The sequence below is a fragment of the Peromyscus maniculatus genome, chromosome 6 (assembly GCF_049852395.1).
Source record: "Peromyscus maniculatus bairdii isolate BWxNUB_F1_BW_parent chromosome 6, HU_Pman_BW_mat_3.1, whole genome shotgun sequence".
Classification (NCBI taxonomy): Eukaryota; Metazoa; Chordata; class Mammalia; order Rodentia; family Cricetidae; genus Peromyscus; species Peromyscus maniculatus.
Genome location: NC_134857.1, coordinates 98,212,507 through 98,237,510, shown reverse-complemented (window position 1 = coordinate 98,237,510; position 25,004 = coordinate 98,212,507). Strand labels below are relative to the sequence as shown.

General features: G+C 39.8%; 1 protein-coding gene across 1 annotated transcript in view; it reads right to left on the bottom strand.

Annotated features, from left to right (window-relative positions):
* Positions 1–2,855, bottom strand: part of Dpyd (dihydropyrimidine dehydrogenase) — an 837,903-nt gene extending 835,048 nt beyond the window's left edge. Inside the window, exon 1 of the mRNA XM_006977841.4 lies at positions 2,589–2,855. Coding sequence (XP_006977903.2) covers positions 2,589–2,627 — 39 coding nt within the window. The 5' untranslated portion in view covers positions 2,628–2,855. The remainder of the gene's footprint in view (positions 1–2,588) is intronic.
* Between the last annotated feature and the right edge of the window lie 22,149 nt (positions 2,856–25,004).

Sequence of the window (25,004 nt, the reverse complement as noted above, 5' to 3'; positions counted from 1 at the left end):
TAAATGTTCTTGATGATTGCATACATGACTGGTGGTCTTTTATGGGACTTCTCGCAGACCCTAACAGTATCTGTAGCAGGTGCTAACCACACCATTCTTATGTTCCATACTGCTTTCAGCTTTGAGAGCTAGGTAACACGGGCAAGGTCACCTAGCCACAGAGGAGCAAAGCTAGGCCCCAATCCCAGTAGTTAGCTCCAGAAGATGGGTTCTGAGCGATAACCATGCAACAGCAAAAGATGACTTGGCATCTTGTACCGTTTCTGCAATTTCAACAAAGACAGCAATGTTTGATTCTATAGGCTAGGTCTTATCATCAACTAGAATACCCTTTCTATGTCCTTCTTCCAGCCCAGGAAACCTTCTAAGTGCAGTTTAGTGAACTGGCTCTCTACTATGTTCCCATAGAAACAGACACAAAACAACTTTGAAGACTTCAGTAATTTGACAAAATATGTGTCTGATTGTGAAACCATATTCTACAGGTAGCTCACTGGGAAAACTATATCACTAATACAGTAGGTGGCCTCCGTTACCTTCTCTACTTTTCTAAAATATCAAGTGCTTTATCAGTGTGTTCTGATCCCCATCTATTTCCCACCTTATTTAAATTGCCTCCTTCTCCATGTATTTGAGACAAAGACAATGATCACCATCAGATCACTCTCCCCACAATGGTTTTTAATGAATGTGTTCAGGAAAGCTTTTGAATTTGACAGAAAATTAAGCTTTCATAATTTATTCTGATTCTTCAACACAAAGAAAACTTCAGTGGGTTAATAGGATTAACGGAGACATCTCTGTGTGTGTTCCTCCCTGCTTAATGTATTTTTCCTCACTGCGTTATATTTTAATGATTAATTTCACGCTCTTTCATGGTATTTTTAGCTCATGATTCATAGGTAATACTTTGAGGGAAAAGTAAAGTATTGTGGGTGATAAAAGATGCTACTGGTTAGAGTACGGATCACACATTGAACAGCACATAAGAGGTACAGACTGGTGAATACTGCCATACCAGGTTACAAGGTGCATCAGGCTGACTGGCCACACAGTAAGATTACACTCAGCTGAATGGAGGGAAGGCTCAAAGTGATTAAATGTTCTTGGATCAAGTTTGTACAATTAAGCTCGACAAAAGGTCTCACTAGCTTCACTTTCTCCATAAGAATGCCAGTAAAAACTGCTTTCCAAGACAGGTGCACGAGAAGCATAAAGAATGAAATCAGCTAAGCTTGAAACACCACTCTGAAATTTAACAGCTAGACGCCAAAAGTCATCTAATCTCTGACACTAATTCCTGAAGTCTGCACAGCCTGGATGCTGCCAGAGGACAGACAACTGATTCAGTCTAACAACAAAAATGTGCCGGGGTCGTTAAATCCAGGTTAGTACACAGAGGACCATGACTTGAGTCAGACATGGTATCTGTGTCCTGTACACATATGAATAGTTCATTAAACCAAGCACATTGTTTAATATCCAAAAATGAAACTATGAAGGTAAGTCCTAAGTAAACTACATAAAGAAGTCCACATGTTGTCTTTTAGCTCTTATCACTAAAATGAATTTTCCAAAGGCAAATAGGAAGTCTGTTAAAACACGATCAGCTTTCCTTTAGGAGCATATAAAGGTTCGTTAACAGCGACAAAAACCAGTTATCCTGCAAACAGGTGGTTTTAAACTTGATTCAAAGGAACAGAACAAAGGAGGAAAGCCTATTATTTCTAAACAAGCACAGGGAGGGTGGGAGGAAAGGCTGGGGGGAGGGAGGGGTAAGGAGGAAGGGAAGAGGGGCTAGGAGCAAGCGCAAATATTCTACAGGAGTTTTGTTTTGTTTTTATCTCGAAGAAAAACCCTAAACAAAACGAAACAGAAACCCCCGAGAAACACAGGCTTTGATTCAGTGTGATTAAAATCACGGTTGTAACTCAATCTTTTCCCCAGCACACATACACTAAAGTACCTAGAAGAACTCAAACGAAAGGTTTTGCCATTTCAGGTTGGAACTTATTCACAGAGCGATGAGATTTTTTGCAGAAACAGAATGCAAGAGAGAATTAAACACTGCTGAGAGGAGAGAACAGGGCAGTTTGTGTATTTCTTTCCGGGGAGGATGTACTTTCCAATGTCCTCTGTACTTAGTTCCATTCTTCCAAATGTGAAATTAAGTCGTAAACAATACCTTGGCCAGCAAAGCTAGAGATAGCGGCCTGGATCTTGGATTTCTAGACTCCACTTTTGCAGACAGCAAGGTTCAGCTATTGAAGGTGGGGGCACTGGGTGGGAGCCCCACAACGCCACGGAGGGGACGGAGCAGGGTCGTATGGGTGAGAAGGGGCGCTCTGGTCCCCTGGAGTCCATGCCTCTGAACTCGGAGCTTCTGGGTTACCGTGACTTAAGGCAGAGAAAGGTGGCTACCTTTAAGTCTCCTACGAAGTGACCAGCTCCTGGTCCCAGGGTGCCGTGTCCCTCCTGGCCGACAAGTCTCCCCTGGGGAAACTTAGAGAGTCACCTGCTGTGCCCCGGGCGCGCCCCCAGACCTCCGCCCCTCGGTGGCCCTCCCACCCCGGGACTGCGGTGGGTACCTCGATGTCCGGTGTGTCCCTGCTCAGCACACCCGCCATGGCAGCGTTCCCCGGCCGCAGACTCACGCACGCAGACTCTCTGTTAGTGACCGCAGCCTCCAGCCCGGGCACGGAAGCCTCAGCTTGCCCTAGAGCTGGTGCACTGACTGCCCTAGCCAAGGCGGGCAGTGGGGGCGGGGCGATCGCGGAGGACACGCCCCCGGGGCGGGGCAACACTCTAGGCCGGCCTAACAGCTTGTCCCACTGGTAGCAGGCTCCTTGGCTCCACTGGAGCGAACTTTGGGCTGTGCTCGCGCTCGTCTTTGCTGACTAAGAGTCAAGGCCGAGCTTAGTAGGCGGGTTCAGGGGTCAGAGATCCCCAGAACTAAAAGCAAACAATTGCGTTCTTCCACGCCCTGAGCCCGTAACATGCAGAAGCACAAGTCTAAAGAGCAACTGGATCTTCCAGAATTCTCCAGGGATCAGGGAGTATCTATCTTCCTCTGGCCACCAGCAAATAAGCCCACAGGACTTTGAAGCTACTTTGGAGACTATGAGTCTAGGGGAGCCTAAAACGCAAGAAGTCAGGCAGACATCAGAATCCACAATCCAGAACCCCAGAGCAGCCTGTAGTTCAGTGGGTCTCAGCCTTCTTAATGCTGCAACCCTCATGTTGTGGTGACCTCCAACCATAAAGTTATTTTCATTGCTGCTTCATAACTGTAATTTTGCTACTCTTATGAATCATAATGTAAATATCTGTGTTTTCCGATGGTCTTAGGCAATTCCTGTGAAAGGTTCTCGACCCCCAGGAGGTCGAGACCCACATGTTGAGATCCACATGTTGAGATCCACAGGAAATCCTGAGATCCATTGTGAGAGGTGTTTGTAGTAGAAGGTGGGGGTGGATTCCTTGAGTGGCTGGAAAAGGCTTACACTACAAACCACCAGGTTACCTTTAAGAACTTAAAACTTCTAAGGGGTTGGATAATATTTCCCCTTGAATCAAGTATTCACATAAAAAAAAAAAAAAACTAGAGGCTTAAGTAGAAACCCCAGAATCATCCTTGGCTTCTTATTCTCACTCACTCATTTAATCCTTCCCCACTTCATTCCAACCCCATCTGGAGTCACTTGGATGCTTGTGTACCAGCATCTACTATTAACTCTCCTGAACTGGAGAGTGAGCTTCACAGTATGAATTAACCCCCTTGTTCGCCACACACAAGATAAAGCTTTTTGGTGGCCTGTTGCAACCCAGATACACTTGTTTTTAAGTCTTATAGAGCATCTCTGTGTGACATGCTTCTCTCCTTTTCCTCCTCACCAGGGTCACTCTTTCCCTGACTTGTGTTTTGTTTACCAAGTACTGTTCGGGAACTTTCATGTCTTCTGATTTTGCTCATTTTCCTCCACAAGAAACCACCATTTCCCTTTTCGCTAATCCTCAAGTCTCTGAGTCATTCCCACCACCAACAGAAACGAGACCTGCCCCATCTCTGCCACTCTAGTTTAAAACAGCCTGTTTTTGTTTTGTTTTGTTTTGTTTTTTTCTTAATAGTCATGTCAGGTTTCGTTTACCTGCTTATTCACATGTGACTTACTTGATAAACGTCTTCTGTTTAAGATGCAGGTTCCAGGTAAACAGGAGTAGTGTCTGGTTTGGTTGTCTACTGAATGTTTCATTCCTTACCTGGGCTTGAAACATACGAGATGTGCTGACTGAATGAATATTAGATCCAGCACTAAGCAATTCTTTGGGAAAACTTTATTTTCACTTCATTGTGGAGAATGAGTCACAATATCAGTTAACAGATTTCTGGTTAAAATAGCTCGAATTAACTACTTCCCTATTCAAGGAGAACATTTTAAGGCCAGATGCTCCTGCAGATCTCAGTCCCCAAAACCTTACCTCCAAAGTGCCACCACCCCTCTGTTCATGAGGAAACGTAGAGTCATCATATATAAGCATAAGTACCTGCAAAGATGTACACATGTTCATGGATTGAGAAATAATGTACACATCTTCCACATGCATGGACACATATAAATACATGGGTCTTTAAGACCAATATTTGCATTTGTGTACAATTATTTACATGATATGTACAATTACATGTGATTTATTCTTCAGTTTAATCAGTAAGGTCCAATGCTCAGTTTACCAATCCACTGCAATATAAATATTATCAGATAACAATCAATATTTTGGTCTGGCTTTATCATTCGTTGTACAAAGTGTTGGGTTTTATTATGTCATTTTCATAAATGTGTATTAGACACTTTGACCTTACCCATTCCTTTATCACTCTCTTCACAAACTCCCCCCTCCCTTTGGCTCTCTTCTTCTTCTTCCAAATCGTTCCCTTTCTATACCAACACCTTAACTTTTAAAATTTAGATTTTTGCATTTGGGTACCAGCATACAAGTTATTCGTAAAAATTACACTCTGTGAACACATATTTTCTTCCCATAATTATTTTTCTAACCTCCCATCGAAGGAAACGTATGCCTTTTTGAGGGGCAAGATTAAGATTTCTATGAGTGACCATTAATAAGCAAATATAGATGTCAAAAACAACTTCAGCATGTCTCAACTCCTCCAAGCAGATGCATCTTGTTCTGAAATATTCAATTAAGATGTCTAATCACATTGTTCACAGGCCACACATTCTCTGTGATCAGTGATTGAATCTAATGATATTTTAAATCCATGGAAGCTCAACATTAAACACAGTTGTATCTGTAAATAATTCAAGCTGTAAGAAGATCCTGCAAAGGCATTGACACCACACTCTTTAAAAGCTGTAAATTATGATGGCATTTGTCAAGCTGCCCCTCCATCTGGAAGCAGAGTCAAATATCAGGTGTTCTACATTAATTTTTTGTAAGCTTTGGTGAGACAGCTCATTTCTCAACTTAATAGTTTACAGCCTATGAATGAATATTTTATTATTACTACCACAGTCAGAAGTAAGGCTTATGAGTCATCTTTAATTCCATATCTGAAAAGTTATTCACTATTGCAAATTTAAAAACACAACAAAAATTCAGATTTCCATATGCTTTTATTTTTCCCCAGTAGTCTAGCATTAGGAAATTTTTAGACAGGTATTGGAATATTATTTTTCCAGAGTCACAATCAGAGACATCAACTGATCATGAACTCATTTCAGTCCATCTGATTTTCTAGGGCCAATGTATTACCATCAAAACTGTCCAGAAGGATAATGACTGAGACCAGTTGGGTCCAAAAGTTTCTTTAAAAAGCCATAAGGTGAGTATCAGCTAACTTTCTGAGATAAACAGAGGGCAATTTTCCTACATGCATATAAGCATGTATTATATAATATGATTTTTTAAAGGTCACATATCACAAAATTATGAACACCTTGCAGAAATGTATTTTTATACTATTTCAATTTCAACTATTGATTGGATTCCAATATTTCAGGCATATTGGTAGGGCTTAGTGAGCTCTCTGGACAATGGAGGAATTGATTGTCCCTGTCTTCATGCAACCAATAGTTCAAAAATACTCATCAACTCAGTGACTCTGAGCACATGGCCTAACAGATCCAAAATGTAAGCAGATGCACCTTGCAAACTGCAAAGTTCTGGGAAATGGGATAGATACTAAGTTTTAAAATTCATTCCTCCCTGGGCTCACATTCTGTAAATAAGCCATTGGTGCATTTTATGGTTAATCTTTGTTACCACCTTGACTAGGTGGAGAGGCATCTAAAAAGTTAGCAAAAAAAAAAAAAAAATCTTCCAAATGTGTCTGAGAGAACAATCCTAGAATCATTGATATGTGAGGCCTAAAACTGATATGGATAGGAGCAACACCATTCAAAAGGTTGAGGGTCTCATGAGACAAAAAGGAAAGGCAGAAACTCCACCATATGCAAGCTCCATTCTTCCTGAGCAAAATCTTTGCTTCCTGCTGCCACCATCACATTTGAATGTCAAACTTCAGATTACCTTCTCATGGCAACAACTCTCTAGGAAGCCTTCGGAACATTAGCTTGGGACTAGGGCTGCACTGCCCTGCTTCATGCACTGAGAAGCTACTGATTTCTCTGGCTCACCACCCTATAAAGAGTAATTGTGGGCCTATACAGCTCCTGATTGTGTAAGCCAACGTAATAAACACACACATGCATGTGTGCATGCACTGTCCTCTAGAGAACCTTGATTAGTAAACTGATTGTGAATGATTTGGGTTAATATGAAGTAGGTGTAGGAGGTTTGTAGCTTTATGTAACTTGCTGGAAAGGTCAAAAATATCCCATGGAGTGAAAGTCCCCTGAGTCTCTCTCTCTGTCTCTCTGTCTCTGTCTCTCTGTCTCTGTCTCTGTCTGTCTCTCTGTCTCTCTCTCTCTCTCTCTCTCACACACACACACACACACACACACACACACACCACTAGCCTTTCCCTTTGGCTTTTTAGATGACTCATCTTCAGAAGCGGCCATGATTCCAGAAACTGGCATTTGAAACATTTTCTTCCTGAATTTTACTCTTTCATAATCTCAACTTCAGGCATATCCGTGATTGAGACAGAATCTTGCTGTAATGACTTATTGTTCCCTTTAGCCATGGGTCATGGATGCTACAAGTCCCTCACACATCTACACCTATCTCTCACCTCCTTCAAGACTGAAGAATTCATTGGGCTGTCTACTATACATGTTGGTAGTTGGCAGCCCTCTGAGTTTCTCCATAGAAATAATCATTTGTTAAAGAAATCCATCCTTACTGAGGTCCACACACCTACTTATGCTAGCAAATAATAAATAACTTGTTGACATGACAGTGTAAAAACCATGAACCTCCTTCAATATAAGACAATTTTTAGATCCATTGAAACTACAAAGGTCCCTCAAAGAATAACTCAATGTATTTGTTAAGGCTGCAATGAAGGGCTGGGTATGTGGCTCAGTGATAGACTGTTTGCCTAGCATGTGCAAGGTCCTGGATCCACAGTACTGGGGAGGGATGTGAAGGATTAGACTTTACTGAAGTTGAGTTCTCCTTTTTTCCCTCTTACATCATTCCCTGACCCTATTAGCCTTAAAACTCTTCCCAGCAAATAAACTTCTGCCGTATATCTTTCTTCCTTCAAGACACTTTCCCAGAAAACTTCAGCTTCTTTGACATGACTATATGTTATTCAGTTGATGTAATATAGTTGATATATAATATATTTATATGTCAAAATTGACTTCTTGTAAAATCTCATCATTTATTCCACCATTCTCAGATACTTCCACATTCTTATTGCAAATTGTTGTGTCCCTAATACATACCAGTCACAGTGAAAAACACTAAAGGCACTATGGTGGACAAATTGGAGATAAAATATAGAGCTAGAGAGATGGCAAAGTGTTTAAAAACACCTGCTGCTCTATGCAGAGGATCTTAGTACAGTCCCTAGCACCAACATTATGGCTAACACCATTTATAACTCCCAGTTCAAGAAATACAATGCTCTCTTCTGGCCTCTCTAGGCATTCCATACACTCCCAAGCAGGCAAAGCACTGGTACATAAAAATAAAAATAAATACATCTTTAGAGAAAAAAAGTCAGCCACAGAGTTGATGGGTCACTAATATGGTGGAGAGTTTAACGCCTGTCTAGAAATTGCTCAGAAATATCTACTGTAAATAACAGTATCAAGGGGACATGGGGAGGATTCATAGAAGTGGATCGGGAAGCTCATTGGAGAGATCTTTAAGACAATAAAGACAAAGCAATTAAAAGTTTTCAAAGAGGCTAAGGGAAGTATGCTACAAGGGCTTCAAAGCTGGAATCATAGTTATCATTAGGTAGAGGTAATTTCTAGAGAGAAACTCAGTGAGCTATTAACCACCAACATTTCCAGCAGCTGAAGGAATGAATGTCTCAAACTTTGAATGGTTGAGGGATAGTTATGGACTTGGAAGTTAGATCATACTATTCATACATTCATAATATTCACCCTTGCAAAGGGAATGGTGATATTTACAACAATGCTCTGCCTCCATCTTAGATACACAGGAGTTAGTAGAAAGGGCGGGAGTCATTCAGGGGACAAGTAAGCGTGTAGTCCCCATCAAGAGATAAACATGATATGTCCTGTTGCAATTTTTGCTAAAGGTTTTGAACTTGGTCCAGTAAGAAAATGGGAAGCTGCTCTTAAAGCAAATGAATGATGGGATCAAAACTGTCTCCTGGATAAGCACTCTGGTGGCAACTTGCATATACTGACATATTCATGTACACACTTGGGTGAATGTGTGAAATCCAATAAATCAAATTACTTCTGTCCTTGGAGACTGTCATTCTCTGCTCATCTTAACATATATCATATCCTAATTGTCTTTAGAAACCAAACTAGTGAGTATATAATGGCTGTCGTACATGGCTACCACTGTGAACTGGCATAACACTTAAAATGCAAACGTCTGTTTTTAATCAGTATGGAAAAGAAACTTCATTTCTGTAACCATAGATATGTTAGTTTGCAACATCAAGCTTCAGTCATTTTTAGTCATTTGAGCAGGAAAAGACTTGCCGGAGTCTTCCTCAGCAGTTTCATTTCCTGATGACAAATGCCCTTGACATTCTTGATGGGTTTTAGCAGAGTCATTTTTATTTCCTCTTCCTCTTCCTCTTCCTCTTCCTCTTCCTCTTCCTCTTCCTCTTCCTCTTCCTCTTCCTCTTCCTCTTCTTCTTCTTCTTCTTCTTCTTCTTCTTCTTCTTCTTCTTCTTCTTCTTCTTCTTCTTCTTCTTCTTCATGTGTGTGATGTATGTCCCTGCTCATATGGGCATGTGCATGCAGTGAGTGACTAAAAGTTTGCTCTGATTGCAACATCTTTCTCATTGAACTTGGAGTTCACTGGTTTGGCTAGACTGACAGGACAGTAAGCTCTAGAGATCCACCTGCCTCCACTCTCTCTCCATGCCCCCAGCCTTAGAGTCACAGAAATGCAGCAGCTTTTTACTCCATCATTTCTGAAATTTAAACTCAGGTCCTCTTGGTTACACAGCAGGTATTATACTATACAGCAGGTACAGCTACCTCCTCAGCTGCAGTTGAATGGGGTCTTATCTTTTAATTCTCCATGCCTAACATGATAGCTACTTCATAGTAGGTACATAAGTGTTCATGAATAATTATTATATTCTTCTATCAAAACTTCATTGCGAATAAATATTCATTATTACTCTCTTCAAACATGACATGATGTGTAGAAAGCCTAAAGGGAAAAAGATTTCTAGTAGCACACAAATTGATAAAGCAGTGTAATAGACAATTCACCAAAAAGAGGAAAACAAGCAGTTGATAAAGTGTAACAATTGAATCAAGCAGACTAATAATCAAAGCAATGCCAAAAAAACATAGTGACATGCTTTTCACGTATCCGACTAGCAAAGATGCTTTAGTGAGTGTCCAGGGTGAAGACAAATTAAAATGTTTATGTTGTCCTGTAATAAGCATGAACATAACAGGGATCTTTTGGTCCCGCTCTGGGATTAAAGCCGTGTGAAGCTACACCTGGTATTTTATGTGGCTACTAGGGATTAGTGCAGGTCCTGGGACGTTCATAGCTAAGACTTTACCAACTGAGTCATCTCTGGAGCTTAAATGAGTCTTCTAAGATGTTTTTCTCCATGTGATATCTCCAGAGCAGGAGCAGGCCTGAGAAGACTGTAAACACTCAACAAACATGTTTGAATAAATGGATGAAGCAGATCATAGGTTATAGTCCCTTATCATCTCTGCATGCTACCATGCATTTTGTATGCAAACATAAGCATTTTGTCCCTCTCTCAGTAGCCAGTTGGGCCAAGGACAAAGACAATGTCTTATTAATCTTTGAATTCTCAGCTTACAGAGTATCTGATATCATGTAGATGTGCTTTTAATATATGTTGATTGAATGAAAAAAATGGAAATCAATATTTTGACTATTTTCTCAATAGTACCACTCCACTGGATGTGTTGATGTGTAAAACTGAGATATATTATGTATGTCAACTAGAACACTTCTTAAATATATTCCTGATTTTTATTCTGGTCATAATAACTCTTTTGGAAATATTTTATGGGTACAATCATTCATGTACACACCCATTGTGTTTTCAATGAATTTGAAAGTTTCTTCCATTTCTATAGCTCTCATTTCCAATGCGTTCTAGGAATATAATTTGCTTTGTTTCTCCAAACATTCTAAGCTGAACCTTTATGGAAAATGTCATCAGATTCTTTTTCTAAATATTTGAATCCAAGTCACATAATTCCAAGAAAAGAATATTTGCTAGTTAGTAGTCATAGTATATTTTAACAGTCTTTCATATATATATTTGAGACAGTCTCCCTATGTATCCTTGGCGATCCTAGATTCATAGAGCTCTGCCTGCCTCTTCTGCAGGCTTTGATACTTGCCCTTAATATTCTTTTCAAAGGGCTGCTACATTATATGTCTCTGGCAGTGTGTCCAGGAAGAGTATGTGTTGATATTAAGCATACTCATGTACTTACACAGAGTAAAGCTCTCAGTGTATTTTCCCATCTATCACTCAAAATGACTCATCACTGAGCTCATGCAGCCTCCTCTCTTGTTTTAGGCTTTAACTGCAAGATCTTTGTGGCTTCTTTTGTTGTTGCTGTTTCATTTCTTTATTCTTGACTTAGGAGAGAGGGAGACTGCTGGTCACTATGACTCTTCCAAGTACCACAAATGAGTTTCACAATATGGATTTTAAAACTAAGTCAACAGAGCTGCTTTTTGAGTTCTGTAATTTATTCTAGCCATCTGTGTCACAACAACAACAACAGCACACACACACACACACACACACACACACACACACACACACACACACACGCTCGCACAGGCTTCTTAAGAGCAGTGTGGTTAGTCATTGCCCACCACAAACTCAGCAGTTCTCTAGAATAGAACATTGGCATATTTCAAGATTGTCTTTGACCCCTGGAATAATGTAATATCATGTGATATATCTTTCCTTGGAAAGAGGGGTTTTTTTTCCCAATATAACTTACTATTTGGAATTTGGAGATTAAAAACGTAGAACCCAAAGCCTTCTTTTGGCATCATACTTTCTATTTAAAGGCCACCAAATGTTTCTTTCTGAGAGATTGTATTGAGTAGTTAGGAATTTGGCATCCACTATTGTTCTCAGGAAAGATTATCCTGGCCCACATTTGTTGTCTCTGGATAATGAATGACTAGGGTATATAACAGAGCCACCTTCCCATCTGCACTGGCATTAACATCCATTGATCGCTGGGTTACAGTCCACTGTTGAGCCATACATGTTTAATTATTAATTTTCCTTGGCGTTAATAAAAATGGCTAACTCTATTGATCAGCTACTGTATGCCCAGGATATTACATATATCTCTGATTTGATTATTGCAATAACCTGAATGTAAGAATAGAAAAATTGACTTTCATATATTTTGTTGGAATCACAAACAGTTAATTTCCTGTTTTTATAGGTTTTATTGGAGACATTCATGGAGTTAGGTTTGCTCTAAATGTAATGTAGCTTATAAAGTACATGTGTGTGTGTGTGTGTGTGTGTGTGTGTGTGTGTGTGTGTGTGTGTGTGTGTCATGTGTGTTAGAGATGTGTGATGTGTGTGGTGTGGGCAGTGTGGTGTGTATATGTGTGTGTGCCCATGTATGTGAGCCTAGGTGTCAGTCTTCACGTCACACCTTGCTTGAGGTAGCATCTTTCAGTCTCCTTTGTGCATGCAGAGCTTGCTACTTTTGCTCTTCCAGTGATTTTCTGGTCTCTACTTCCAGTCTTTCCATAAGGAGTACAGACTACTACATCCAGTTTCATGTGAATTCTGGAGACCTTAACTCAGGGCTTCCTGTTGAACAAGTGCTGTGCCCACAGAGCCAATTCCCAAATCCTGTAAAGTTCATTTTTAAGATACACAGAGAATGGTAGTAATATGTAGAGTTCCTCTTTTGGCTAAACAACGCATTAGAGTGTTTATATTGATTATCATACAGTCAAGAAAACAGAGGTGAAATAACTTGATAGATGCATCTTTAAGGCCGACTGGTAGAGCATGCTAGATTCTTACTCAACATTCTTACTATAGCTTTTATGTTACTATGTAGTGTGTTCCCCTGCACAACCTCTTTGTCTCTCTTAGTCTAGTCCATTCCAAGCCATTCTGGTCTTCTGTAGTCTGTGATCTACAACAGCCCCGGTGCTTGGAGCCTGAAAATACCTGTTCTATAGAAACAAATGTAGACATGGCTGCATCCATGCTCATATAGGTTTCTTAGTTAAGGGTTTTGTTGCTGGGAAGAGACATCATGACCACAACAATTCTTATAAGTGCTGCGAGCCATAGGAAAAGGTAATGTAATTCAGCTACTATGACAAAGCTATTACTTGGAAAGGTCAAGGACATTTCCAAAGATCAAGCCTTGGCTTAAGAAGTCTTGGTGATATTTTAGCTTTTGTATATGTATTAGCCGATTCCTGCAATGATTTCCTTGTATGCTATGTATGCTTCCAAGAACTCATAATAGTGTATTTTATCTGAAATACTCAAGCATCCAAGGCCAAACTATCTCTTAAATTATGGTAATTAAGCTCAGACCTTCCTTTCTTATACAGCCTTAGTGGTATTTATACTAACATTATAGACTCCTAACATTTACCTAACCACTTCTAGAAGTGTGGTTTGAGTACAGGAATTCCCTTTTCTGATATATTAACCAATTTTAGCTCTTAGTTGACCTCCTCCTTTGCCACTCCCCAATTGGCTTGTAAAAAAAAAGCCTGACTGTCACTGTCTGAGAAAAACTCTTGTCTGCCTTTATGATGCTGTTAGAATTCAAGCCTGGTGACCTTGCTTTAGCTAGAGCACTGCTATTGCATGGGTATGTAACTGTAAACCTCAGAGACTGAGGAGGATTTTGACTGGAGAACTAGAAGAATGTGATGGAAGATGAACAGCCAGATGAGGAAGAATGAAATGGGGAAAAACAAGATGAGAAAGACCAAGATGGGGCAGAACTAAGATGAGTGAATTAAAATAGAACTTAGAGGTGACAGCAGATTAATGTAGAGAGAAATCAGGCAAGAAAGGAGTTAGGCAGGAGAACAGAATTGAAGCTGTGTAGATAGAATTTTATTCCAGAGGAATGAAGTAGATGGACAAAAGAGCTCAGTGTACTTAGATTCTTTTCCTGAAAATAATCTATGCCATTTGTAGCTTCTCTTCTGGAGCCCTGGGAAGAAGATCATTAAGGCTAGACCATAATAATTTTATGAGATATAAGGAAAATACTTAATTGGAGCTGGATTACAGGTTCAGAGGTTTAGTCCATTATCACCATGGCAGGAAACATTGTGGTGTGCAGGCAGATATGGTGCTGGAGAAGGAACTGAGATTTATACATCTAGATCAGCAGGCAGAAAAGAGAGAGAGAGAGAGAGAGAGAGAGAGAGAGAGAGAGAGAGAGAGAGAGAGAGAGAGACCCTAGGCCTAGCTTGATCATTTGAGATTCCAAAGCTCACTCCCAGTGACACACTTTCTCCAACAGGGCCACATCTACTCCAACAAGGCCACACTTCCTAATAGTACTACTCCCTAGTGAACAAGCATTGAAATACATGAGTCTAAATGGGGGCCATTTCTATTCAGACCAACACAGTATGTTAAACACAAATTTTATTAGTAGCACATGTGGTAATCTCTGCCTCTATAAATTCTATCATAGAACAGTTTTTGTATAGTTTTTGGTGTTTTTAAAAAGAATTTCAAGCTGTAACTGGTGCTGGCCTAGAACTTACTATGTAATATAGTCTGACTTCAAAGTTAAAGCAAACCTTTTGCCTCTGCCTCCTTAATGGTGATGTTAGTCATGCACCATGTCATATTTTGATATAAATATAAAGTGTTAAATCCTGACGTCTTTCTCCAATCATTTGAACTAAGCTACATTGCTAAAGAACAAACATAAATGAACTTACAAACCACTAGGAGAAATAATTCGTATTTGAAAGTGTTTAGAATACTAAAAATTTCACCTATGTGATAAAAATAGAAAATGGTTAAAGAATTTATGATTATTTATCCCAGAGATGATAATGCTAACTGTACTTACACATTTTTTTAAACAGGACTTTTAATGGAGGAATAGTATGTGATTGTTTCTATTTTTCACATTTCTATTCGTTTTTTTCAACATAATATTATATTGATTATTTTGGAATTTTATACAATATACCCCAATCACATCTGCTTTTCATACCTCCCAGGTCCACTCTCCTGCCTTTGTGCCCTCCCTCCCCCCAAAAAAGAAAAAAATATACCACGTCCAATTTGTGTTGCCTGTATACTCACTGGAACATGGTCAAATTCCCAGTGGCCAGCCTCCCTCAGTTTTCTTTAAAGATAACTGAGTCCTTCCCCAAGCATCCAACCCTGCCAGAAGCCATCAACTGTGAAGAGGTACACTTCAGCATCTTTATCATAATTTTAAAGGACTCTCTTCAATGTGTTTCTCTCTAGACTGTTTCTTTTTTCTTTAGGAGGGGGATGTCACAGAAGCCTTCAATGTTTCTTGAAATAGCTTTATTCAAATATGATCTGGCATACTTGTATATAAGGGGGGAAAACTCACTTTTCCCTGTATTAAAGATGAAATGTAAGAGACTAGCAAGATGGAAGAAGAGCTAGGCATGGCATGAATTCTATCTTGAGGACTCACAGCATAGAAGGAGGGACCGAGAAGCTTCTTATCTGACCTTCATACTCACACTGTGGCATGTGCACTCTCATGCAGGTGCATAATAAATAAATAAATGTAATTTTTACTTTATTTTATTTTTGAAACTGGGTCTCAAATATTTAGTCTGGCTGGCCTGGAACTTATTTCGTAGGCCAGACTAGCCTCGAACTCACAGAGTCCACTTGCCTCTGCTTTCAGAGTTCTGGGATTAAAGGCATGCACCATCATTCCCATGGAGTACTACTGATTATGCAAAGTGTTTACACATGAAAATTACACAAATAATGTACATAATCATGTGTCTACTTATTGCAGATGCCTTACCAAGCTGCTGGTCATCATGATATCCTTTCTCTAGATGTATAACTTTCTCTTTCCTTTTTCTTGCCATTCAGAAACACAATACCATAAAGCAGTAACAATTTGTGCTTTTACTTTAATAAATATATGGTCATAAAATTATTCACCACAACTTTTTCTACATTTAATATTATATACAATGGTTTTATGTATCAGCTAATTTTTCAGGAAATAATGAAGATTCCTAGATTGGCCACAGTGATCCCAAATTCTTTCATCTGCTGCTGGAGTGATGTTTCAAAGCATTTAAATCAGCACACACCTTTTCATAATCTATCAATGGCTTTGATCATAATTAAAGTCAAAGTCACATTTGTTAGAATAGTCTGGAGTTGCTATAGTAGTCTGAACCTCCCTGTGTCTCTAATCTCAGTCCGTTTTTTCCTACAGGTCACACTGCATCACTCACCAGCCCATTACAATTTAGCTAGAATACCTGCATCTTAGTCTTCATCTTTGGTTCAGTACCAAAATAATACAGAACAGGCAACCACCCCTTCTATGGTGTTATATCAGGAGACTGCAGTCACAGGAAGGAGTCAGTGGAAGGGCCTTTGTCTTCTCTGCATCATCACCTCCTACAAACACACCAGCTAAGACATGCCCCACAGTCTATCTCTTCTCTTGATCATTTTCTTCACATACATTCTGACATATCTATACATGCTTGCTCATTGTCAGTGTCTTTTTCTGTTTAGTGGAACAGCACTCTTTGGTGTGTTGTCTACAGCTAGAATAGAGTCTGGCATGTGGTGGGCATTTAATAAATCAACCCTTTAACTTTGGATGTAAGTGTAGAAATAATTTCTACTGTGCAAAAATCTGATTTAAAAACTGTAGTTGTGAAATATGTGACAACATCTGTATATCTCTTTTATGGTACTCTACTTCCCATCTATGTGGTTTGTCATTCATGGAAAAAGAGCTGGAGTCAAATGGTAAACCAGGAAAGGCAATTTCCAAAGCACTTACTATTGATGATCTCTGAAACTGAATCAATATGGTCTTCATAAATATTGTACAGAGAGGTATAGGTGCAGTATGTATTTACACATATGTATATGTACATATTGGAAACAAAGAAACAAAACTCCTCCTGATTCAGCCCTTGGAATGCTATGATGCTACACCAAACTGAAAAATACAAGACATGAGGAACTACTTTTCTCCATATATATTTTTAAAAGATTCTGTTTTGAAAATGTGACTGGCAGCCAATGATGGTATAGACTTTTATCAGCACCCCGACTGGGTGTGAGAGGCAGGTGGATCTCTTTGAGTTCTAGGCTAGCCTTGTCTTGTCTGTACAAGGAGTTTCAGGCCAAACAGGGACTAGTAGAAGACCCTGCCAAAATAAATAAATAAAGAAATAAATAAATAAATAAATAAATAAATAAATAAATAAATAAATAAATAAAATAAGTGATTTTTCTCTCTGATGTGAAGTGAATTTATTCTGTTCCTTATCTGAGAATTTCATTGCCATTTGCATGTTGCCTGGAATACAAATCGTACTTAGTAATCAATCAGTGTTTAATTGCTGCTCAAGTAAACCCTTGTAATCAGACTCGCTGTAAAAATGTTAAGGTGTTGGAAAAGCATAAGGTGGCATTTCCCCCTCCTCCTTATTATGCCGTGTAACTTCCATTAATACTAATAGGAGACACAGCTGGTCGTCAACAGGAGATTACAGGTTGCTGTTTAAATCATATTTTATTTTTATACCTTGGCAAGGTTTATGTGTTCAAATCAGGTGGCCAGATTTCTGCTGCTGTTCGGAAATCTTTTACTTGGAAAGAATGAGAGGAGGTAAAAAAAAAAAAATGTCTCCTATTTTTTATTTTGGGAATATAAAGACTCCAAATCCAAGCAGCAGCTTGTCCTTCCACAGCAAGTCTGCCTCATTCTCTAGCACCAGCTGGAGTCCTGTTTCTAATTTGCTGTGAAGAATTAAGTGATTTGAGACCCATACCCTGGAGTATTTGACCTCCAATGTCAACCAGCCAGCTTGCAATTCCCCTGACTGGAAAGTTTCTCCAGAATTGATTTGAACTAACATCAGTTAAAATACTCTGCAGCCGAGGAGCAAATAGCATTGCAAACTTCAGTGTGCCTTCATAGCCATGAAAGTAAACATACCGTGGAATATTAAAATAAAAGGAAGCTGAGGCGCTTAGAGGGCATGGGTGACCAGCAAGGCTGTGATAATGGAAACTTTCACCCCAAGGTCATTTGTCTGACTGTCACCCAGTGGGTGGCTTTTCTGGCTGAAGGTAGTTGGTTGTATTGCTTGGGAGCTGTGTGAGCACCCCCCAGCTCCTTTCTTCCCATGCAGGCCATGTGTCACAGAAGAACTATACTGTGTTGCTACCCAGGACACTCCTAGGAAACCAGCGGAAGAACTGGGAAGCATCCTCCGGCTCTTCATCTTGAGAATATCATCTACTGACAAACAGTACTTCTGGCACATCTCTGTTGTCAGGGTTTACAATAACTCGATGAACTATTATTCAAGCTTCTAATGGCACACTAAATGCAAAGTCAAGAGTGTCCTTACACATGACTAATGGATGGAAAAGAACAAGTATGAAGGTACAGGGGGTAAGAAAAGATAAACAGGTATAGGTGTTGTGGTGGTTTGAAAGAAAATGGCCCCCAAAGGGAGTGACACTATTAGGATCTGTGGCTTTGTTAGAGTGGGTATGGCCTACAAGACATAGGACTCGCAGCTCTAGCACCATGTCTACCTGCATGCTACCATGCCCCATCGTGATTATAATGGACTAAACCCGTGAAACTGTAAGCCACCCCATTAACATTTTTCATTTGTAAGAATTACCATGGTCATGACATCTCTTCACATAATGGACACCCTAAGACAGAAGTTCGCACCAGGGATGGGGTATTGCTGTGATAGGTCTGGCCATGTTTTAGGTTGGAGGAATTTAGAGTTTGGTACTTTGGGTTAGAAAAGCAATGGAATGCTTTAAGCACTACTTAATGGGCCATATTAGTAGGAACATGGAAGACTATGGTGCTGAGAAATATTTGAACAGGTGGGGTGGACTCAAGAGGTTGTAGAGGAGCAGAATATTAGTATGTGTCTTAGAGATAGTTCTTGAGACATTTTGGTGAAGAATGTGGTTGCCTTTTGTCCTTGTCCTAAGAGTCTACCTGAGTCTAAAGTAAAGAGTTTTGAATTAATTCTGTTGGCAGAGGATATCTCAAAACAGTTTAGTGTAGACTGCCCTGTGGTTTTTAATAGTAACTCTAATGTAGATTATAATGAAAAGGAGCAAGCTGAGCAGAGCAAATTACAAAATGTAAAATTTGAGGAGAAAAGAAGAAAAGGAGCATCAGGAAGTGGAATGAAGTTAAGTTTTATATTCAAGGAGATAAGCAGATTAAGAAATGAAATAAAGGGAGGGGTGACCTCAGGGCAAGGTCCCACCCAGCTAAGTTTCTAACTTATGAAAAGGAATTAAAGAAAAACTTAGTGCTGGGTGTGGTGGTACATGCCTTTAATCCCAGCACTCGAATGGCAGAGGCTGGTGGATCTCTTAGTTTGAGGTCAGTGTGGTCTACAGAGCAATTTCCACAACAGCCAAGCTTAGGCAGTGAAGGAAACCATAGAAAACAGAAAACTTGTGAAGACATAATTAAAAGATCTCTGAGCTCAAGGTCAGCCTGTTCTACAGATCCAATTTCAGGACAATCAGTCTTAGGCAGTGAAGGAAACCATCAAAACCAGAAAGTTGGTGAAGATGTAACTGAATGAGGGGGCCATGTTCCCACCCCAGTAAGCAGCAGAACTTGTCAGCTTCAGCCACATGGTTCTGGTGTTAAGGATAGCAGAAAGGGGCTACAGAATTTGCCTCATGACTAAGGAAAGCCACTGAGGCCAGAAATGTGTCAGGAGTGTCCCTGGATGGCCTAGAGGGGCCATTGTGTAAAGCCGTGAAGTTGAAGCCTGGATTGCTTTGGAGACCCTAAGATGTTGGAGATGCCATAGTGATGAGATACCTGCTGAGGAAAACTACTAACAGTGGGTCGAACCAGACCAAGACAAAGAAGTGTGTTGCAGTCAACAAAGCTGAAAGGAGTTGGAGAGCTGAAGACAGCTTTGACATCAGATATGGAGATGCAGAATTTGGAGCTTGTCCAGGTGGTTTTCAGTCTTGCTTTGGTCCAGTATTTCCTCACTATGCTCTCGTTCCCATGTTTTAGAATGGTAATGTATGTCCTATGCCCTTATATGTTGGAAGTATATGATCTTCCTTTTTATTTTCATTTGACAGGGGCTTACAGTTAAGAGATTGCACAAATCTCAGAAAAGACTTTCAACTTTTACTTTTAATAAGTTTGAGACTGTTATAGACTATGGGACTTTGAAGCTGGACTGAAGGCATTTTTGCATTATGATATGGTTATAAGCCTTTGGGAGCCAGGGAGTGGAATGTAGTAGTTTGAAAGAAAATAACCCTGAAAGGGAGTAGAACTATTAGTAAGTGTGGCTTCGTTGGAGTAGGTGTGGTATTGTTGGAGGAAGGTGGTCACTGTGGAGGCAGGCATTGATGTTTCATATATGCTCAAGCTATACCCAGTATCTCAGAACACTTCCTGTTCCCTGTCAATCAAGATGTAGGACTCTTAATTCCAGCACCATGTCTGCCTGCATATGGCCATATCCCACCAGGATGATAATGGACTAAACCTGTGAAACTGTAAGTCACCCCATTATAAGAGTTGCCATGGTCATGGTGTCTCTTCACAGCAATAGAAACCCAAACTATGACAGGGGTATTCTGAGAATTATTAGCTAAAGAGACCAAATATGACCTTTCAATGGCTGCAGAAGAAGGAGAATCCATTTACTTCAGGAAGGCTCTGTGATAGGTTACAGATTCCAATTCCAAGTTGTCCTTAAACACATGTACACACAACCAACATTAAATGGACTCAATAGGTTGTATACATGAAACAATGATAATTTAAAAAGAGGTTGTGGATATAAGAAGGAATGGGAAAGACACTGGAGGCTTTTAATGGGGTAAAAGGAAAAGTAGAAATGATGTAAATATAGTATTTGTGTATGAAATGTTTAAACAAATTAAAATAAAAATTGCTTTTCATAATGTTTTCTTATATAATTTATTTATATGTCTCTTGGGGTACATAGTGCATTCAACACAATTTTCAAGCACACTGTGGGAGCTTCATGACAGTAGGTGAGTACCAACCCTGTACTTGAATGTTTTCCCAGGAGTAAACCTGAATGGGGATACTGGGTAGTAAAAACAGCCACACTTTTTAAGAAATTATATTATGCCACACACTGTTTTAATTGTATTGTAAACATTTTTTCTCATTCAATGCTTAAATCAGTCCCAGAAGATAGTAGTAGTATGCCTGTATTACAAAGAAAATAGAGGAAATTAGACCTTCAAGAACGGATGTTCCTTGATCTAAATTTCACTGCCCCCAAATGTGAAGGTTTCAAGCTGAACTCTCCAACCGCACAGCTTCTTTCCTTAACCAAGTCTAAAAGCAACCCCGTCAGTCATCTTCTAATACTCTGTGAACTCTTCACCCCATTGAATCACCTGGTGAGCTACTCAAGCTCCCAGTGTGATGCACCAAGTCGCCATAAGAAATATTGCGTTTGTGTTCTCACGCAGGTGTATTTTAATACATAGAGTGGAATGGGGAACTATGTTTAGATGCTACTATAGATAGTATTTTTATTACTAGCTTAGATTTTTAGTGTAATTTCACAGTAATTGAATTGTATTTCTATCTTGATATTATATTTCACGCTATTGTATATGAAATAAGTACTCAAAAATATTTGAGGTTGAGTTAATGGTCTGCTGTCAGTGTTTTAATCTATGTCAATTTATATAATTTCTTTCTTTACACAGTAGGGGTGATTTTAATAATCCAATATTTAGTCTGGTGTTTGTTTTGCTTGGCATGAAATGCTATTGTAGTAGACTTGCATTATTCTTAGTTTTGGGTTTTCTTAATATGTTTGTATGTATAAGCTAGCTTCTGCTGCAGTAACAAATTGCTGCAGATGATTGAAAGGCTGAATGCCCAGGAACATTTGTGTCTGTTTCATGTGACATATCCCACGGGGACTAGAGCGATCCAATACACTCAGAGACTTAGGCTTTTTACTTTGGCAGCATGTCTTCTCAGGTGCTGAAGCAGGTTATCACAATGCAGGACTTTCTACCCCAATATTTAAATATTGATAGCAGAAACAACACATGCCCCTTCAAGTTTATAATCACAGCTAGAACATGTTATCCCACTACTGGATTATAATATAGATGAAAGAGTATGGCATGGGTAATTCCACATAGCCCATTTGTTGCTGGAGAGCTTCTCTCCAGGCCCCACCAAGCCCTGCAGTCCCACAATCCACATATAAAATAAACACACAGATGCTTATACTGTTTACAAACTGTATGATCGTGGCAGGCTTCTTGTTAACTGTTCTTATATCTTAAATTAACCCATTTCTATAAATCTATACCTTGTCATGTGGCTCTTGGCTTACCGTCATCTTTACATGTTGCTTGTCCTGGCGGTGGCTGGCAGTGTGTCTCCCTCCTTCTTCCTGTTCCCCCAATTCTCCTCTCTCCTTGTCCCGCCTATACTTCCTGCCTTGTCACTGGCCATCAGTGTTTTATTTATATAGAGCGATATCCACAGCACCCATTCTCAGTGTCCTTTAATATAATGCCTTCTTCAACTGTGTATTTAACGGTTCTTTCACTATTCAGCAGCACAATAAACCTCCTCTTATTCAAGTGTTTATATTAATTACACTTATTTGTGTGCTCTGTGTGTGCATGTATGCATGTGTGTGTGCGTGCACATGTTTGTGTGAATGTATTCATATACAAGTGGGCATGTGTGGAGGTCAGAGAATAATTTACAATAATCCATTTCATCAATTTTCTCCTTCTACCACATGGACTCGGAGGATCAAATTTAAGGTCAGACTTAACAGTTAGTACATTTATCCTCTAAACAACTCACCAGCTCTTTTGTTTGTTTTTTAACATGTGATAGTTCTTAGACATATTCTTGGACTTATAGCCATCAAAATGTAACTTTGTTTTACCATGGAAAATAATTTTTAGTTTGATTTTTTTAATCAATTGAAAGAGAGAGTGAAACATTGTTGACACTCTTGCTCTTTTTGTTTCCATGTGGAGTTGTTTCTAGTGCTGGGCTGTTGAGAAAGGCCCCGTGTCTCAAGAAGAAGGAGGGTAAGGCTAGCTGGCCTCCACCATTTTCGAGGAAGATGGATAAGTGATTAGAAGAGCATTCTCCATTCTGTTTACTGCTCTGTATACGCCAGCACAGTACACTTCTATTTCTAAGGCAAGACTCCCCAAGTGTCTCAGCTCCCGGCGAACCAGACCAAACACAAAGTCCTGCTCCTTCCCCTGGCAGTACAGAGAATATGTCAAGGGAGACTGAGAATAGAACATGAAACAAACCAGGCTCAGGTTCTTGGTGAAGAGGACAGGGAGTGTAAAAACAACTCAGCATATCCTCTCCCACAGTTTACAATGACATATAACCCTAGTGTTTAAAACGAAGAAGCACAAATTTCAGTAATTTTTTTTCTAACCAGTTGCTCAAGTTTTGCTAGGGACTGTTATTGAGAAGCCAATGTGTCAGTTAAAGACTCAATCTCAGCTTCATAATCTTAGGAGGTGGTAAAAAGTTGACCAGATGGGACTGAGGGATTCCTCGTGGCACTAGGCGTGTACCCTTGAAAAAAATGTCAGAACTGATCTCTTCTTTGTTCTCCTGCTCCCTGGCCATGAGGTGAGCAGTTATACTCAGCCTCATGTGCTGACTCACTCAGAGCAACGAGGCCATTACATCATGGACTTAGCCCTTTCTTTTTGCAAGTGGATTTCTTTCGAGTATTTGTGATGGGAAGCTAGCAAACAATTGTCATGCTTTCAAGAATCCTCCATGGAAGAAGTAGTCCTATCGACACAGGAAAAGCAAATTCGTGAGGAAAGAGGACAAAAATTTATAACCATTTGTCAAAAATACTATGTGACTACAGATTTTCTATCTACCTGTTATTGTTTTCTACTTATGTGTGTTTGCATGTTTATCATTGTTCACATTGGAAGAAATAATTTAGCCTATGAAAATATGAAGTGCCCTCTGAAAGAAATTTCCCCTCAGAATACCTGCTGCTGAAGTCACTGTGCTGGTCACTAGGTCACAATACAATATGGAGGCCCTAGTCAACTTTATCACCTAACAAAACCTGACCATCCAGTGTTTTCTTTAGGATCTGAGAATCAAAATTCTCTAGGGAAAACGTACATATCAATCATATTCTCAAACTTAGAAATCCACTTGAAGATTTGGGTATTCCCAGAATTTTTTAAGGGGTGCTAGTGGGATTTTTGTCATTTATTTAATCCTGGGCTTAGTTGCTTCTTCAAGCATTTCATCTGTAATGGGGAGGTGACTCCTGGTTGCCAGTATGATTCTCAGTTTAAGGACTGTGACAGGGAAGACCACCCGGGTCATCTCCTCTTCTCATGACTTCACAGCAAGAGGAAACACCATGGACAGGACTCACTGTGGACCTTGAACTCAACTGCTCTGCCCATAGAGCTAGCCAGCGCCTCCACTGTGAATCTCCTTGTTTCTCTTTCTTTTCCCATACAGTGCTCTTTAGAGTGAACTGACTGCAAATCCCACATGCAATGTTTAGAAGAGAGAAGGATCAATGGTGATCAAGAGAGAGGTCAACGGGTGACAGAAGGCTGTAAAGAAGTGAAGTTTGCTCTGTGCTATGAATAGGAGGCAGGCTTCCAGAGGCAGAAATGACAGAGGATGAGAAAATATGCTCTTTACGGAGGGCTGAGTACCTACAAACGTTACTTGTAACTTTTTCACATGGAAGCTTTGCTTCTTCTGCTCCATTTGTCTTATTTGTTCAGTTAATTAAATCACTATGGAGTTCATGTAAATTTGTGTTTTATGATTTAAAAAAAAAGAGATACTGTTTGATGATCTGTCTCAAATAGGTTCGGCCTTGGACTTGGGGAGCCCTTTAGTAGTCTCCTGTGTCTCTTTCCCTTTGATGCACTGCATCAAATCCACCCACCTCTTGTGTGTGTGTGTGTGTGTGTGTGTGTGTGTGTATTGAAACTCATTTCTTGGAATTACATTGTGTCAAAGATAATCTTGGATGTTTCCTTGCTCCCCATCTAATCAGTCTATAAGGAGTCTTAGATCTTT